Source organism: Phycodurus eques, chromosome 3 (assembly GCF_024500275.1).
Source record: "Phycodurus eques isolate BA_2022a chromosome 3, UOR_Pequ_1.1, whole genome shotgun sequence".
Lineage (NCBI taxonomy): Eukaryota > Metazoa > Chordata > Actinopteri > Syngnathiformes > Syngnathidae > Phycodurus > Phycodurus eques.
Genome location: NC_084527.1, coordinates 10,948,355 through 10,965,708, shown reverse-complemented (window position 1 = coordinate 10,965,708; position 17,354 = coordinate 10,948,355). Strand labels below are relative to the sequence as shown.

Here is a 17,354-nt window from a genome sequence, read left to right as displayed (position 1 = left end):
GATAAGTTGTACTAGAAAACAAATATATTAACAGACACGTTTTGGTATAGTTAACAGTGAAATTCCACAACAAGAAATTTAAATATTATGGCGCGCTTGATGGTGTTACGTCACCAACGCGACTGTGAGCTCATCACACGCGACGTTGTGTTTTGAAAAATTGCCGGAGCGTTCCTGCAACCTTCTGACAGCGCTGCCTGTCAACTCAATCAACATTTATGGCCTCCGTCAAACTAACAGTTAACGGTTAGGATGCCTAAAGCTCCGAAGAAATCGTGTGCCTCTCAGACGTCCATTAGCAGGTACTTCGGAGCCTTGAGCGGCGGTGGTGGCGGCGCGCCTAAAACCCAGACGGATTGTAATCCCTCCAAAGGCAAGGTGAGGCCACCATCATGTGCCATGTGAGAGGTTTTATCCTGCTTCTGTCACAGTGGCCTTCAGTTGGTAATTATTTAATCCACCACGTAGCCTAAATCTGTACCATGTCAGAATCAATAACAAAAAATAAAATAAAATAAAGTAAGAGATGGGCGAGTACCGATATCAGTATCAGGTATTTCAAGGTATCGGGTACTCGTGAAGGCTCCCGATACCAGCCACCCTTACTGAAAGATATCATATGTGAATTCTGCCGCCCCCTAGGCTTGAATTCAGTATGACAAGAACAGAACACGGTGCTTCGTAGGGGGTTCCTTGTATGTGATGATTCGCCAACATTCTACATTTTAATTCTGTTTTGAAAGACAGCCATCGCTGAAAAAGATGGATTTGTCATCGGAAGAGGCAGTTGATGGAAATTTCACAGTTATTGCTGCGTTGTGTACATGCATTGCTCGGCCGTTGCTGAACTTCGTTTATTTTACATCAGGCACCTTGTTGGGCAGCTAATGGGTTTTCAGAAAGTTTTTTCCCCCCTCATTTGTTGCAATTATTATTATTATTATTATTATTATTTGCATTTACATGGTTATTATAATATGCTTATTTTCTGCTACAGAAATGAAAAATAATGTTTAGTGAGCTTTTTACAGAAAAAAAGGACAGCACTCCACCAACTGCTACTAAAATGCGTCATATCTGTCCTGTCATTTCCGATACGTAATTTTCGGTGGGACATCGAGTGGGAATGTCTCTGGTAGACACAAAATAAAAAAGATCAAATACTGAAAATGTTAATGGAATTTATAGGTGTAATCGGAATTGTGTCATCTCCTCTCGTAGTGTCTATTTTTTTTTAACAAAAAATAGTTACATACTATTGCAGGTTTAAGGCAAAAAAAATAAATAAAATCTGACATTGAGTAAATGCTCTTTTCCAGTAGTTGGCATTACACTGCAGCGGTTTGACACATTGGCGAATCATCACGTGTGTCAGAAAAAAAAAGTCTTTGTTCACAATTATCAGTCATTATGTTCATTGAAATTTGATGTACGAGTGGTATCGGTACTCGGTATTGGTGAGTACTCAAGAGTGAATACTCATACTGGTATCCTTCTGAAAAAAAAGTGGTAATAAAATAAATAATGCTCTCCCCGATGGCCCACCATTGTTGTCAACCTGTCACCACCCATGTACAGTATTTTCTTTGGCCTCCATACAGAAGCGTGTCTCTCGACATCATGACACTGAGCTACCTTCCAAACAAGCCAAGCTCTCCCTGCAGGTGGATGACGGAGGCCTTGACACTGCATTCACTGACAGCCCTGCAGGTGACGCTAATGCATCTGCATAAGAGACAATGCTTGATGCAGACACCATCCTGTTATTTTTTTAAACCAGTTTCCAGGTGTGTTAATAACATGCCTGTGATGTCTTCAATAAGACACCCTGAAAAGGCCAATTGCGGTCTATTCAATACCCTAACATAACAGTGATTTGGATGAATGAGAATACAGTATATTCAAAGGCAGGCCCATGAATTGATTTTGTCAAAATACCCGAAGGATCAAAAATTATAGCACAGAGTTTGGGAAACAATGCGAATGGCTGTGCTGGTTTTCACCCGTCTATATATTGTGACAGCAATCTTTCTTCTTTGGAGCAATATTTATATTGTAAATAAGGCTACAAATATCAGCAGCTGCAAGAATAATTTTATTTGTATTGTACTGCTATTTCATTTTATTATGAGTGTATATGTATATATATTATCCTCCATTGCGTAATATTTTTTTGTATGAATACAAATCCAAAGTTCCATGCTTTACCATCTATTATTCCACTGCTTTTACTGATATATATAATTAAGTCAGAATTTTGGTATCGTGACAATACTAAGTGCAACAATGTTTTTATTATTTTGTATTTAGAGCAAAAATTGCCATTGAGCAGGAGACCAGCGGGTCTGTGTCCCTCTACCTTAGAGAGGCTGAGAGGCTTCACCTGCACGACTGATCCCAGTGGCGAGAGCTGTGATATTGTGACTGTTGTGAAGGAGGCAAGCAGTGGTAGCCATTGCAGTTCTACTGGTGTCAAAAGTCAACACAACAATAATGACCAGCTCACAGAAAAAGACGAAGAAGAGCAGAGTTCAAACCAGGTACTCAATGGCGCACATCATGAGAGGTTATGTGCATGATGGCAGCATTTTGTATTTTCATGTTACAGGGACAAATGGGTCCAAGTTGACATGAATACTGTGGCACATTTCACGTTTTGTGAAAAAATATGCTACTGAATAAAATGTAAATATTGAAAATGGAGATGTGTACTCGGGCAGCGCTATATATTGGTTGGGTCACATCGCAGGGTCCTGCGCAATGTTGGTGTATTGCTATGCAGTCAATCAACTGTCATATCAATAAGTGACCAAGAGAGGGACCTGGTTGGACATGCTAATAAGATAAGCACCAATGTTACGGTACATTTTAACCCGTCAAACAACATACACAAAGAGGAGACCAGAGTGTTATTATACTTATTTTTTTGGATGATAACTATTAATAAGTACATGGGAAACAATTAAACGCCTGCATTTACACTTGCAGATTACACTTGGGGCATGGGGGAGACCCACGGCGTTATTAAGGGACAAACTTCAGGTTTACACAACAATGTGATTTGCTTAAACGAATGCACTCAAATATATAACTACTAATACATATGTTAAAACAGGTGTAAAATAACAGATTGATTAAAAACAAACGACTAGTGTTAGGAATGTGCTCATGGCTTTACAGTATAACTGGGCATGAAAAGAAATGATTTTGGATTTTCTGTAGATTTTTCACCATGACCTCACACATAGTTCTGGGTGGAAAAGGTTAAAGCATTCTCAAAGTAAACAAACCCTTCCATGTCCTTTGACCAAGGCAGAGCAATTTAGAAAACAGGATAACTGTCTAGAACGATGACTTAATGTTAAGTAAGTCTTTTTTTTCTCCCCCCGTAGTTTAAATGTGTGAAGTGCCAGTCGAAAAGCTAATATTAGGAGAGTTAAATTAATTTCCAATTTACCTTTCAACAGGTACGTTGATTCACAAATATATCTGGTGTAAACTCAGGCATAGTAAAAAAAAAAAAAAAAAACAGGAAGTTGGATGTTAAAATGTCAGTAATGAGAACTTGTTACTCTAAGAAGTGTTATATTTGAACCTATGCCATTTTTAAGAAAAGTTTGTTTTTTTAACAAAATCTGATTAAAATAGAACAATTTCTTCCCAATTGAAAGCAGTAATGGCATTATCAAGTATTGGCACTCGGTATTGGCACGTACTCAATTGTAAGTACCTGTACTTGTACCCGCTTCGAGAAAAGTGGTATCGGCGCATCCCTAGTTATCGTTTCTAAGGGCGTTAAAACTACTAAATGGTGCACTTTTCTCAAACGCTCATGTTTCAAGAGTTATTAGAGGTACAAACTACAGTTTTGTGTCTGTGGTCAGCTTGTGCAGACTTTTGTTTTGTTTTTTTACGAAGTTAGTGTCTGTCCCGTAAATGTAGTCCCTGCATTTTCTGTTTGCAGACGTTCTGCATTTCTCAGTTTGCCAAACCAGCAGGCAGAGGACGACAATGTGCTGAAGGAAGGGCTACAGAGGTCAGCCTTCCATCAGAAAATAGTGCCCTCTGCAGACGCACAAAGAGTGCGTACACTCCTTTGGAGCAGCAGGTCATCCAGCTGAAAAAGCAGCACAAGGACGTCCTGTTGGCTGTGGAGTGTGGATATAAGTATAGGTTTTTTGGAGACGATGCTGAGGTGAGAAGTCACTCTCAAATATATTTAAACCAAGCATGTAAACTATTTTTTTGGTGTGTTTGTGTGTGTTGTTAGATTGCAGCAAAAGAGCTGAATATATTCTGTCACCTGGACCATAACTTTATGACGTGCAGCATCCCCACACACCGATTGTTCGTTCACGTCAGGCGATTGGTGTCCCACGGCCACAAGGTATGAATTTGTACTACAAAGCATTTTATATAGAAGGAAGGAAATAAAATTGGGGCTCCAGTGCTCGCTCTACTGTTGTGAAGTGTACAGATTGACATCATTAAATTATTGTGGCAAAAAATTTATATTTGTGAGCGCAAACTTGAGATACAAGTAACGTGTGGTGGTGGCAGTGAATAAGCAGTTTGGTAAATAATGAATAATTCATCAAAAAAGAGTCTTTAAGATGTTTTATTTACGTTTTGCATTTAAAACACATCTTAACCACGGCCTGCTAGCTTAGTGATAACATATAATGGAAAAAGCCATTGCCTTGCTAATGGTTACCATCGATAGCCATGATTTTAGAACCCTCCAAGCATTGGCTCTTCCTACCCATTGTTGTTATCAAGCTTTTGAGCTTGTCAATAAACAAATTGTATATTAAAAATTGTTTCTGATCATTAAAAAGCATGTGTCTACATTTAAAATTAAAATAAGAATCATAGAAGTCATTTAATTATTATTTCGATAAAAAAAAATTCACTGGGGATATTGGAGATGTTACAGTATGCTTTTCATTGGACAGCACCAAAATATACAAAAAATTTACATTAAGTAACACTTCATAACACCCCATATGCTCCGTAGGGTTACTTTGATATTCAAGAAGATGGTTCTGTTGTTATTAACACCGCAATGTTGTCTTTTACTGCATAGGTGGGTGTCGTCAAGCAGACCGAGACTTCCGCCATCAAAGCGTCAGGGGCCAATAAGAACACTCTGTTTACGAGGCAACTCAGTGCTCTGTACACCAAGTCCACACTGGTGGGAGAGGGTATCCTTTTGAAATGCTACGTGGTAGAGCACAATCAATGTTTCCGTTAGAGGTTTTTTTTAAAAAAAAAAATCCAACATTATTGGCATTTTCGAGGTGCATATTACTCTTCTCAGTCAAAGCATGCATACATGAAGTCAAGTCAGATTAAGGATTACTGGAGTCCTTTATGATGGGATTTTCTATTTTCTTTTACTGGAAAAATGTGATCTTCACACCTTAATGGCTCCAAATATCCAGTGTTGGTTGGCTAGAGCAGTGGTGGGCAAGGTATCGAGCATTAAAGAGTTAACGCCATGTACTTTTCAGTTTCTTTGGCTTCTTGTCGCTTTTTGCGACATCTTTTCCCAAATAAGAGCAGCATCAATCAAGAAGAACATGAGAGGAGATGAAGTATTTATACAGGAAGTTATGTTAAATTCACATTCAAAGTACTGTAGTAGACTGTAGCACAAGGGTTGACATATTAATCCCACATTCTTTAATTTCATAATTTCATCATCTTCATTAACATTATCAATAGTCCTGTATTATTTCTTGCAATAGTTTTGCTGTTTTTTCTCCTCCTAGAATTTTTAATTAAAATGTATTTATTTGTTTTTTTCTAAATTCTTAACTTATTTCTTATTAAAGGATTGGCTCATTTACTGTAATTAAAATATAAATATTGGTCAAACTAAGAAATGTACATATGCGTGTTCTTTTAAAAAATAAGAATAATAATGTACACCAGTAATAAAAATAAATATATATTTTTTTAACTGAGAATTCAAAAAAATAGTTCTTATTATTTACGTTCATAAGAGTCGTAATATTTATTGGATTATTGTCACCCTCTTTTTTTTGAAAATTGGTTAATTAAAATGTATTTGTTTTTCTCATTAAATAATTGTAAATAATAGTTGCTTTATGTAACTAATGGCATTAAAATATTGGTAAAATAAACAGTTCTACTGAGGCATTCAACATTTGTTTTCATTGAATTAAATATTTGGTTAGGTAAATGAAAAAAAATATAAATAATGTAATACTATTTTAAAAAAAAAAAAGTGATTTTATTATGAAAATGAAAAATTTTACATATACATACTACTTTTTTGTAGGTTTGTTTTAAACCTCATCTACAAATGAGTTTTTTTGTTTTGTTTTGTTTTGTTTTAAATCAAATGTCACCCTTGAACACAAAAGTTTGCCCATCCCTGGGCTAGAGAGTGTGTTTGTGGCACTGCATTTCTCCAGCATCATTGTCCTCAACAGTCCAATGAGACATCAACCCCGTGTGCGGTCCAGACGACGTGAAGGAGGGCGGAAGTCACGATGCCGTGTCGCAGCCAACTGACAGCATCCTGTTGTGTGTCAGCGAGAATTGGGACAGGTTGAAGAAGCAGCTCACTGTGGGGCTGGTGGTGAGTTTGACTGGCACACTTTCTAATCTCATCTGTACAGTCATGTACTTATCTTGATTTGAGATTTTTTTTATATTGTACATCTCTCATCGTGGATTTCATTACATTTCGCCTGTGTAACTACTACATATTATTCCGGTGGTGGCTTTGTTACAAGTTGCTTGTGGGGTGGGGGGATTAGAATCGTTATTACTGTCACCCAGCCCGCACTGTCACACTCTCATCGGAATATGAAATGTTCACACCCTTTAATCTGTACTAATACTGTAGTGTCTGTAATATAATACATGTAATTTGTGGATGCAGGCAGTTCAGCCCAGCACAGGAGAGGTTCAACTGGATTCTTTCCCTGACGGTCAGTCTCGCTCCGAACTGGAGAGCCGTGTCTTGAAGATTAACCCTGTGGAGATCCTGGTGCCCTCTGATCTCTCAGCGCAGACCCAGAAACTGTTGCAGAGCATCACAAATGCCAGGTAGCCACCAGGGGGCGTGGGGTGCCTTTTATTTTATAATTTTATTTTATTTTTTTACTGCACAACAACTTGTTCTTCATGAGGTTTTTACCTTTTTCTGCATCCATCGATCCATTTTCTATAGCGGGAGTCCTCATCGGGGTTGCAGGCGACCAGGTGTCTTCAAAGACAATTTTAAAACAAGACTCGCACATTGAAACACAGAATATACTGAGAGAGACAGCGAGAGACTGCAAGAGCAATGGATAAAAAAAAAATGGCGAAAATATCAAAATTAATAACATATACAGTATAAAAAAATAAGGTGTTTGTATCCCGGAGAGGCTAGCTGTACTATTAATTGCCTTAACTGGTTTAAAAAAAAAAAAGTTTTGCGCAAGAATAAAATAAACTGCAAAATAGTGGGACCGCGAAGCGTGAACCACGATATAGCGGGGGTTTACTGTATTTTGTCAACACCTCAATGGAAAACCGTTAAGTCAGACACATTGATCCCCAGGGTGCCTTCACCAGTTACACTATTCCAACACATGCTTTCACATACACTTGCCCATAATGTCATGCTAAAACTTCAATGTTAGCCGTCAAATTAAAAAGCAATTGCACGTGCTGCCCAGCGTTGTGCCGACAATTGAGCCCCGACTCCCTCTCGGGCTTTCTCTCACTGCATTATGCACAAATGAAAATCAAACGACGGAGTGGGAGGGAGGGAAGTGGATTAGATTAGATAAGGTTGATTGGATAAATAGAAAGCTGCCTGCTGCTGCTTTCTGCCTCTGTTGTCTCTTTCCCGGTGCACATTTGTCATTCTTCACTCTCATTTGGGTTTTCCTTTTTGTCTTTTGGGTCGTTCATTTGTGTGCTTGCAACAGCGCCTGCGGTCGTTGTTTGAGCGCTACACAAGGAATGCCAATCAATTAGAGCAGTGCATTCAGTCCATTTAGTTTGGCAGAAAATTATAATTCATTAATTACAGGGCCAGTCAATCACACGGCGCGCATAGTCAAACAACTAGAGAGACTCATCTTTACAGTTTACACTTATGCACAATTTAGAATCTTCAGTGAAGCTAAGATGCGTGTTTTTGGATTGGAGGAGGAAAAGAAGGTAACGCCTGGCAACCGGGCGTGCGTGTCTGCAGAGAGGCAGGTAATGAGCCCCCGGGGGTTTGGTTGGTAGCTGGGTGCAAGATTAGCGGCCTTCCCTCAGCACCCTCTAGCCTGCGGTCACGAGCCAGGTTTGTGAGGGGAATATAAGCGAGTGAAAGACCTTACTTGGTGAGGCTTTTCCAACACGAGTGTTCTCAATTTTTTTTCTAAAGGTTTTTAAGTTGATAAGCAACTGCTGTGAAGGTGAGGTGGCAGTCATGGCATGTAACTAACTAAATAAACAAATTTAACATTCATTAAATGTCCTTATCTGTTAAACACTAAGCCATCCAGCCTATATTTTGATGGATCAGTACAACCAGTTTTAAAAAAAACCAAATCCGATGACGTTAGGATGTTTTGTAAAACATAAATAAAAACATAATACAATAATATACAAATATTTTTCAACCTCTATTCAGTTGAATATGCTAAAAAGAGTTTAATGGTCATACTTTCTTTTTTTTTTTTTTTTTTTGCAAATTGGCACTCATTTTGAATTTGATGATAATTTGATAAATTTAAGACCCAAAAAATAATACTCGTAAATGTTGAGTCAAAGTGAATTTTCTTTATTCAATGGGTAAAAAAAAAAGAAAAAAAAAGGTGACTGTGACAGGTGGAACCAAAAAGCAAATACAGGCTTCATTGTTAAGAACACCAGCACCTGTATTCACTTCAGGGATCTGTAGTAACTGCTTTGGTAATCCCCTGACATGATCAGCCATCATCCAGTGCATAGTATCTGTAGAAATAGTGACACCCACTCAGCCCTACTGATATGAAATATGCAGAAAATAACTGCTGAAGCGTGCTGATGTTTGCGAGTCTTATGAATCCAACCTTTCACATGAGAACACCCCCCCCCCCTTAAAAAAAAAAACACAAAAACACTTTGGAGACTTTTTCAGCCAGTTTCATGTTTGGTAGAAGTGCTTCACTGAGCTGGACTGATCGATAGAATCTTATCATTTGCTTGAACTGACTGCTTAAATGATTTATGAGGGTTATTGGAACAATAACATTGTACCTCCCAGTCTGACCAGCGGCGGACGTGATGAACGATGGCTCGTGCGTGTGTGTGTGTCGGGATCCAAAGCCACGTGTTTTCCTTGGTTGGCATGGAAACAACAGATCTGACAAACCTAGCGAGTCCTTGAAAGCAGTATTGCAGCAAAAATGAATGAGATGCGATGAAGCGGCAGATATGCTGTGTGTTTGCGTGCATGTGTGTGTTTTGTTGTTTCCTTTCAGTTGGTAGGAAAATGAGATATTTGCTTTTATTCATGTCATTTCCTTCCAGTGCGCAGGCTGATGACAAGGTGCGAGTTGAGAAGAGGGACAGTGCGCACTTTGAGTTTGCCTCTGCAATGAACACAGTAACTGAATTCTATTGCCACAATCAGGTTGGAGGTGTGTTTATTTGTGTTCTATTCTTCTGCCTAATTATGACATCTTTTTACTCGTTTTTTTTTTTACGAGGCATAACCTTAAAAGGCACAATACACTCCGCAATGCTTTTCAAACTCCACTTTGTTTGTTTAATTATTATTGTAGGAAATAATTAGAAATACAAATAATCTTTTTCAGAGTCAAACTGTCACTCTATAAAACCTTGATTAAATGTACAGGGAATGTTCTAAGTAACATTTTAACATTACCAATTGCCATACAAAGTGTACAAAGAAGTTAACCACTGTTAAATTATTGTAAAATTAAGGAAATAGAACTTCTGTGCTCATGCAACACTAAAGGCAGGCTGACTTGACTTATACACTTTTTTTTTTTTTAATAATAGGGCTGTCAATCGATTAAAATTTAGAATCACAAGATTTCCATAGTTAACTCACAAATTAATCACACATTTTGTCACTGTTCCAAATATACATCCTTAAATCGCCATCTTAATGCTAACACACTAAGTACAACTCTATTGACGGGCTAAGGAAAGTTAGCATCCAAGTCACCAGTCATACTCCTTCAAATAACGAACATTCACACAAAAACGCTGTAGGAGCATATACAGACAGATAATATAACAATACTCACAGACATATATCCTTCCTACTCAGTGTAAAAACGAGATATATAATGCAGTTCAATTGCGATTTTCTTCTTCTGGTCATGTAACTTAATGTACTGTTGGTGTGTTATCGCAATCTGATGTGAAGCTGGCTTCTTGCTGTCGCACTTTGAGTCTCTCCCATGTATTTGAACAGGAAATTTGCAAAATTTTTATTTTTCACTATGAAATCATCCATCCCTCCATTTTCTGTACCGCTTCAACCTCAATAGGGCGCGGGCTTGCTGGAGCCTATCCCAGCTATCTTCGGGCGAGAGGCGGGGTACACCCTGAACTGGTCACCAGGCAATCGCAGGGGACATATAAACAAACAACCATTTGCACACACATTCACACCTAAGGGAAACTTAAGAGTCTTCAATCAACCTACCATGCATGTTTTGGGGATGTGGGAGGAAACCGGAGTGCCCGGAGAAAACCCCATGCAGGCACAGGGAGAACATGCAAACTCCACACAGGCGGGGCGGGGCTGTGCCGCCACTATGCAATCAATATTGGATAAAAAAAAATTGGATGCTTATGGATATTTGACTTCTAAAGCCATCGATGGCAGTGAATGTGTTCTAAGTGGTTCATGACTGTGTTGGATAGGTAAAAATGTGTTTGCGTTGTCCAGGTTGTCATTCTTTATCTAGTGTGGCATCATTGGAGAGCCCCGTGATCTGCTGTTTGGGTCCTCTCATCCAGTACCTCCAAGAGTTCAACTTGGAGAGAGTGCTTAGAAGTGAAAGGTATACAACAGACGTATGGACTTCAAAACTCAGGCTGTTGTCACACTTTTTCTTTTCAGCCATACATTAGTCGGCATTTTTCATGCAAATTCTGTATGAACACTCCAGACAAACTCAGATCCTTCTAAAAGTCGACAGAGTGCTTTGCTTTACTTTTACGTTCTGTACACCAAGCAGTGCAGATTCACTTCACCTTGTATTGCAACAACTGGGAGTATACCTAAAGTAGACCAGGAAGAAAACTCAATTCTTATCCAAATTAATGAGAAATGTGAAGGCAATAATACTGTTCTCTGATCACTTTTTAGTCCGTTTGTGTGTTCATATTTTTAAAAGAACTCCTATTATAGCGTGAATTTGCTTTCAAATGTGAACACTACCATGCTTGTTCAAACCCAAACAAGTGTCAATTGAAACACGTTATGTTGCTCATTGCAGTTTGGCACAGGCATCTGTATAATAAGCTTGGTTTTGGTCTGTTGAAGATGCCAATGTGAACCAGGACCTAATGTGTCATTTAAAGACACATGAAACACAGTTTAAGCTGTATTCCATGCCATAGAACAAAGTTACATGTGTGTAAAAAAACAGTCTGAAAGAACTGAGTTCAGTTTGTGTAAAAAGAACTACAGATGAAGACACCCTCAGAAACTGGACAATGTTGTGCTTTTGCTGGATAGTGGGATGATTTAATGTTATTCCATGCAGCTCCTTCCAACGTCTGACCGGTGAGTCACAGGGAATGATCCTCAGTGCGGCCACCCTCAGAAACCTGGAAATTCTCAACAATCAGGTGATTTCTTTTTCTTTCTTTATTGCCACTACTTAAACTGAACTGAACTGAACCTGGGGCCTGGCAGTCACGGGCCTTGTTCTTGACCATGTGCTGTCTCCAGTGTTCAATTTGTTTTATGTACAGTATGCAAGGCCACTGAGTTTAATCTGGATCTGATCCATCCATCCATCCATCCATCCATTTTCTGAGCCGCTTCTCCTCACTAGGGTCGCGGGCCTAGTGAGGGGAAGACTTTGTCATATCTAATCAGGTCAGGTTATAATTTGTTATGCTCATGCAGGATAAGGATTCATAAGAACGTGCATCTGCGTATAACTTAACCTCCTTTAGGCTATGAAGATTTAGATTTTAGTTATTCATTCACTGATTTTACAAATGTTCTCAACCATCAATGCTCTTTAGTTCAGTATGTGCCATCCAAACTCGATGTACAACAAAATCCTCTCCCTCTCGTCGTCGCAAGGCGGCCTGGGAAGATTTACCGGCTGATTTAAACCGCTTCTCAGTTCCCAGCAAATTGTTCAGTGACGAGTTAGGGTTGCGTGGGCGACGGCTCAAAGGTTCAGCACGACTCCTGCGGGGCACGCGGATGTCAGACATCCTGTGTGTGTGTTTGTGTGTGTGCGCGGGCACACGTACACACAGAATAGATTTTGGTCTTAGTTCAAGTCCTCTGTCCTCTTTTATTACTTTCTGTCTCTTCCCTTAATCAGAGCTAAAGCTGTTTCTCCAATTATTAAATGCGTGTATCACTTTGTCGTTGTGTTTTATGTTAAATAACAGACAGATGGCGGTGTGAGGGGCAGTCTGCTGTGGGTATTGGACCACACGCGCACTTCGTTTGGTAGGAGGCTCATGAGGAAGTGGGTGACCCGTCCGCTCACAGACCCACGGTGAGTACACAACCTCTTGCACCTGCCAAAGCAACAGGTGGCGCTATAACCTGCAACCTTAAGGCCACTGAGCAGCTATTTCAGGAAAAGTCATAACAATGATGAAAGAAGGAGAAGGAGAATTATACATGTTGACAGTGAAGTGGAGTTTCTTCTGAATATGGTTTAAAATTTTTGGGAATTTTTGGAAACTTTTTGGGGGAATTAACAGGAATTGCAACTGGCATTGCTACAAATTCAATTCATTGTCTACTAGGGATTGGAAAATACCCATTTTTTTCAGTGTGCTCTGCACGGTGCAATATGCCCAGATGTGTGTCTACCCTGCATCCCTCATTCCAATGTCCATACCTGACTCTACTTCCTACAAAGAAGATAATATACATGGTTATTCTATTCATTTATCCCAGCTGAATTGGGGGACATGCTGGACTGGTCGCCAGCGAGTCGCAGGGCACATACAGACAAACAGCCATTCATACTCATAATCACACCTAAAACAATTTAGAGTCCTCAATGAACAGAACATGCATGTTTTTGAAATGTTGGATGAAAACCCCCGTAAGCACAAGGAGCACATGCAAATTCTACACAGGAGGGGCAACCCGGATTCAAACCCCAACATCAGAACTGTGAGGGAGATTTGCTAACCGCTTATCCCGTTTATTCAAAAGAACTCTTAAATCCTAGCAAAAAATAAACCAATGTAAAAATGTCTTTTTCTTTATTCCATTATAAAAAATCTCCAGCTATGACTTTTCCTAGCTAAACTTTTCAGTAAAAGGTTTTCGGTTTTGGAAATTTACTGTAAATGTTTTCACCCCTTTGGAACCCTAATCCTGAATATTGCTCTTAAATAAAAAGTTAACAAAAGGATGACAACTGCAAGGACCTGATTTCCATGCATTTCGCTATTTTCACCCATTGGGATTAGTAGATTGGTGGGTAGGTCATAGAACAGAAATAAAACACATTGATTGCTTGAAACAACCTCTCACTTACAATGTGGCGATGTTTTTCCATTTCCTTCGTTTGTGTCACGCTCACAGCGGAGGGATTAAAGATGTGATTGAGCACTACACTCCAATTATGTCGACAGCTCCTCTGCACAATTTCAATGTCAGTAAATCCCAGATTACATCCATTAATTCCATGACAATGCATTAAAGGCACCCCCCCACACACGCACGCCAAATATGCATTGTGATTGTTTGTGATATCACTTTTATGACTTTGAATTTGGATATTCTTTATCTGCTGTTTTTGTGATACTTGACACATGACACAAGGGAATTCTGTCAAATGAGGTTCAATTGGAATTATAAGAGTTTATTAACAGATATGAATAATATACAGGTACTTGTGGCCATAGCAGTGGCGGAAACACTATTATGTACCTTTTAAATGCCTTTTTCTGTTCGGATCTCAAGGTCCATCTTGGAACGGCAGGATGCAGTGCAGGAGATCCTGGAGTCTGATTCTCTCACATTAAACTCCACAACATCCCTGCTGGTGCATTTGCCTGATCTGGAGAGAGGAATTTGCAGCATATTCAACAAAAAGGTACCAATAAATAAAAAATAAAGGGACAGGGAATCTAAAAGATTCCCTTTTTTGTTGCACCTTTTGCAATTTTACATACACTTTCTTGAACATTTTGAATATCAAATAGTTTTAAACTTGGCTCGAGTGCCACTCAGTAGTGGGTACCTCTTCCAAGGCTGCGATTGTTGTTTAAAATGGTAAATACATCACAAATTATGACCCCAAAGCAATATATTTTCAAACTCATCGTGCAATATTGCCCATATAAATAAATGGCTTACAGATTTATTGATTAAAAAAAGAAATTGCACCAGACCAGCAATTAGATTATTTTTTTTCAACTAATAGCTGTGCATAGGTCCCACAGAAAAAAAACGAAAACAAAATGCAAACAGATGAATTAGTGAATAGGTAACCATGAATATGCAGATGAATTCCTGTATGCTCATCATTCTATAACTTTATTCTTGTAGTATTTTCCCTTTCTAGATACACAGGGAGACATAGAGAGACACAACGAGAGAGACAGAGACTCTTTGAGAAAGAGACACTGAGGGACAGACACTTTCGGCACTGAAAGACTGAGACACTGAGAGAGAGACACTGAGAGACAGGCAAACACAGAGAGACAGAGAAAGACAATGTGATGAAGAGACAGCGAGCCAGACACTACTGAGAGAGACGGAGGCACAATGAGAAAGAGAGACACTGAGACACTTGAAGAGACAGTTGGAGAGAGAGCGAGAGTTTACCTGAAAGTATCCCACATTCTCATTTCCCATCTGACTCATCTTTAAAATGTCACAGGTTCTCGGCCACCCGTTTGGGTGTACTATGTTTAAATCCTTCATAAGACAAAAACAACATAAATGTCACTCAATACAAATAACCTAATATTCATGCTGGCCGTCTGTAGATATATGGGAGTGTGTGTAATGGCCTGTATCTATGTCTCCGCTCAATGGTGGGGGTCATACTATTGGGATGCAGCGGCTCCAGGTTTGCGTATTCCAAGAAGAACCAATCCAGGGGGCTGCTGACATGAGGGAACCTGTAAAGCATTAGTTTGTGATTAATACCTGAAAGCATCATCACACTGTGACTCTCATTAACCCTTAATGACGCAGGAGTCCACTCTAATTCCACTAATGGGAATCATAAAGTGCAATAGCCTCGCTTCCCAAGAGGCATGCCCGTCCAGTGCATTGATAAATCAATACTTTTGATCAGAACTGATCACAAGTTTGGCCTTTGAAGATGCTGCACAATTCATGGCGTAAACATTACATATCTTGTAGCATTAATATTTTATTACCTCAGTAATGTGCTGATCGAGCTATTTTCATATGACGGTTTTGTGTGTCCGTTGTTTTAGAGAACTAGAAAGTCAGAGCACAATTTCTCTGTAAGGCAGCTTTGGTGCAGAATTACAAAGGAGTATAAGAGCCACACTTATAGTAATGTTGCGAGAATAAAGTTGTGTATTTTTGAGGAAAAAAGTTGTGTATATATTATTTTTGAGACAAAAGTGGGATGTTTTTGAGAAATCGTTATATATGGTGAGAATAAGGGATCAGGATCCCAAAATCTTGAAAATCATTGTCACTGTTTCCTTTGAAAATAGAAAAGTATAACTTGACAAGATGGAAAATACTCATCCTTGCGCAGTCAACAAACTGGTCCTCTGTCGTTCCGCATAAAAGCCCTATTTTTGTTTAACTCATCCCAAGTGCCCATCCTTCATAACATTGTATTGCAAACTTGGGACAGTACACTCGAAAACTGCTCTGGGAAAGGCCAGCACTAGGCAATAGTAACAGTGCACTAAAATGACCCAGACAGAAGGAAATGCAGAGTTCAAAGAGTTTTGTCATAGGTGACGAGCTCAAAGTCAGCCCTTATGTCAGTATGAAGCTCCAAAATAGCATTTCTGAACAGATGATACGTGATATGCGATAATTTTGTTTCTGGCATTTAAAGAACGTTCACATGAGTGGAAAAGATCCTTTCTTCTCGTCGCCTGTCATTTTGCCTGCCCTCCTTGCCAAGATTACACTCAGCGTTGCCATTTGCACCTGCCTTTCAGACGCGTTTTTTTTTTTTAAGACGGAGAATCAGCCATCAAGATTTATCTCAATTTGTGAAATCACATTGTGCATGCTAAATTAATCTTTTTGCATTTAGCCTTCCGAGAACGTGCAAAATGAACTTCATGGTTATTTGGTGTGTTTGACAGATGCGATCCTACGTGCACATGCTTAGTAGGTCAGCTTTCACATCTGTTTGCGTGAGCAATTAAATTTGCACTTGCATCAGACCCATAGTCTTGTAGCTTTTTTTTTGGCAAAAGCTACATATATTTTGTTTATAAATCACCTTACAGGCACAACAATGAAGACACCATTTGAGGAAGTAGGAGAGGAAGGAAGTGCAATTTTATGAAACTACAAACCCCAATTCCATTGAAGTTGGACATTGTATAAAACGTAAATAGAAAACAGAATACAATGATTTGCAAATCCTTTTCAAGATATATTCAACTGAATACACTACCAAGAAAATATATTTAATGTTCAAACTGATGAACGTTATTGTTTTTTGTAAATATTCTCTCATTTTGTCTTTGATGCTTGTAGCACGTTCCAAAAAAGCTGCGACAGGGGCAACAAAAGACTGGTAAAGTTGAGGAATGCTAAAAAAGCACCTCTTTGGAACATTCCACAGGTGAACAGGTTCATTGGAAAGAGGTGCGTGTCATGATTGGGTATAATTGTTCACAAGCAAGGATGGGGAGAAGTTCACCACTTTGTAAACAACTGTGTGAACAAATAGTCAAGTTTAAGAATGTTTGTCAATATAAAATTGCAAGAAATTTAGGAATTTGATCATCTACGGTCCATAATATCAAAAGTTTCAGAGACGCTGGAGAAATCTCTGCATGTAAGCGGTTAAGGTTGAAAACCAACACTGAATGCCTGTGACCTTCAATCCCTGCTTGAAAATCCAGCGTCATTGTGTGAAGGATATTGCCACTTAGGCTCAGGAACACTTCAGAAAACGATTGTTAGTTGACAC

General features: G+C 39.1%; 1 protein-coding gene across 2 annotated transcripts in view; it reads left to right on the top strand.

Moving 5' to 3' along the window:
- Positions 1 to 139: 139 nt before the first annotated feature.
- The window catches only part of msh3 (mutS homolog 3 (E. coli)), a 46,767-nt gene continuing 29,552 nt past the window's right edge, over positions 140 to 17,354 (top strand). The window contains exons 1-13 of one of the 2 annotated variants that reach the window (XM_061672004.1): positions 140 to 378; positions 1,602 to 1,710; positions 2,311 to 2,540; positions 3,965 to 4,195; positions 4,271 to 4,387; positions 5,087 to 5,204; positions 6,471 to 6,610; positions 6,917 to 7,083; positions 9,535 to 9,644; positions 10,931 to 11,045; positions 11,754 to 11,838; positions 12,625 to 12,734; positions 14,165 to 14,297. In XM_061672004.1, coding sequence (XP_061527988.1) covers positions 253 to 378; positions 1,602 to 1,710; positions 2,311 to 2,540; positions 3,965 to 4,195; positions 4,271 to 4,387; positions 5,087 to 5,204; positions 6,471 to 6,610; positions 6,917 to 7,083; positions 9,535 to 9,644; positions 10,931 to 11,045; positions 11,754 to 11,838; positions 12,625 to 12,734; positions 14,165 to 14,297 — 1,791 coding nt within the window. In that variant the 5' untranslated portion in view covers positions 140 to 252. The remainder of the gene's footprint in view (positions 379 to 1,601; positions 1,711 to 2,310; positions 2,541 to 3,964; positions 4,196 to 4,270; positions 4,388 to 5,086; positions 5,205 to 6,470; positions 6,611 to 6,916; positions 7,084 to 9,534; positions 9,645 to 10,930; positions 11,046 to 11,753; positions 11,839 to 12,624; positions 12,735 to 14,164; positions 14,298 to 17,354) is intronic. The other variant, XM_061672005.1, reaches the window with a different exon arrangement.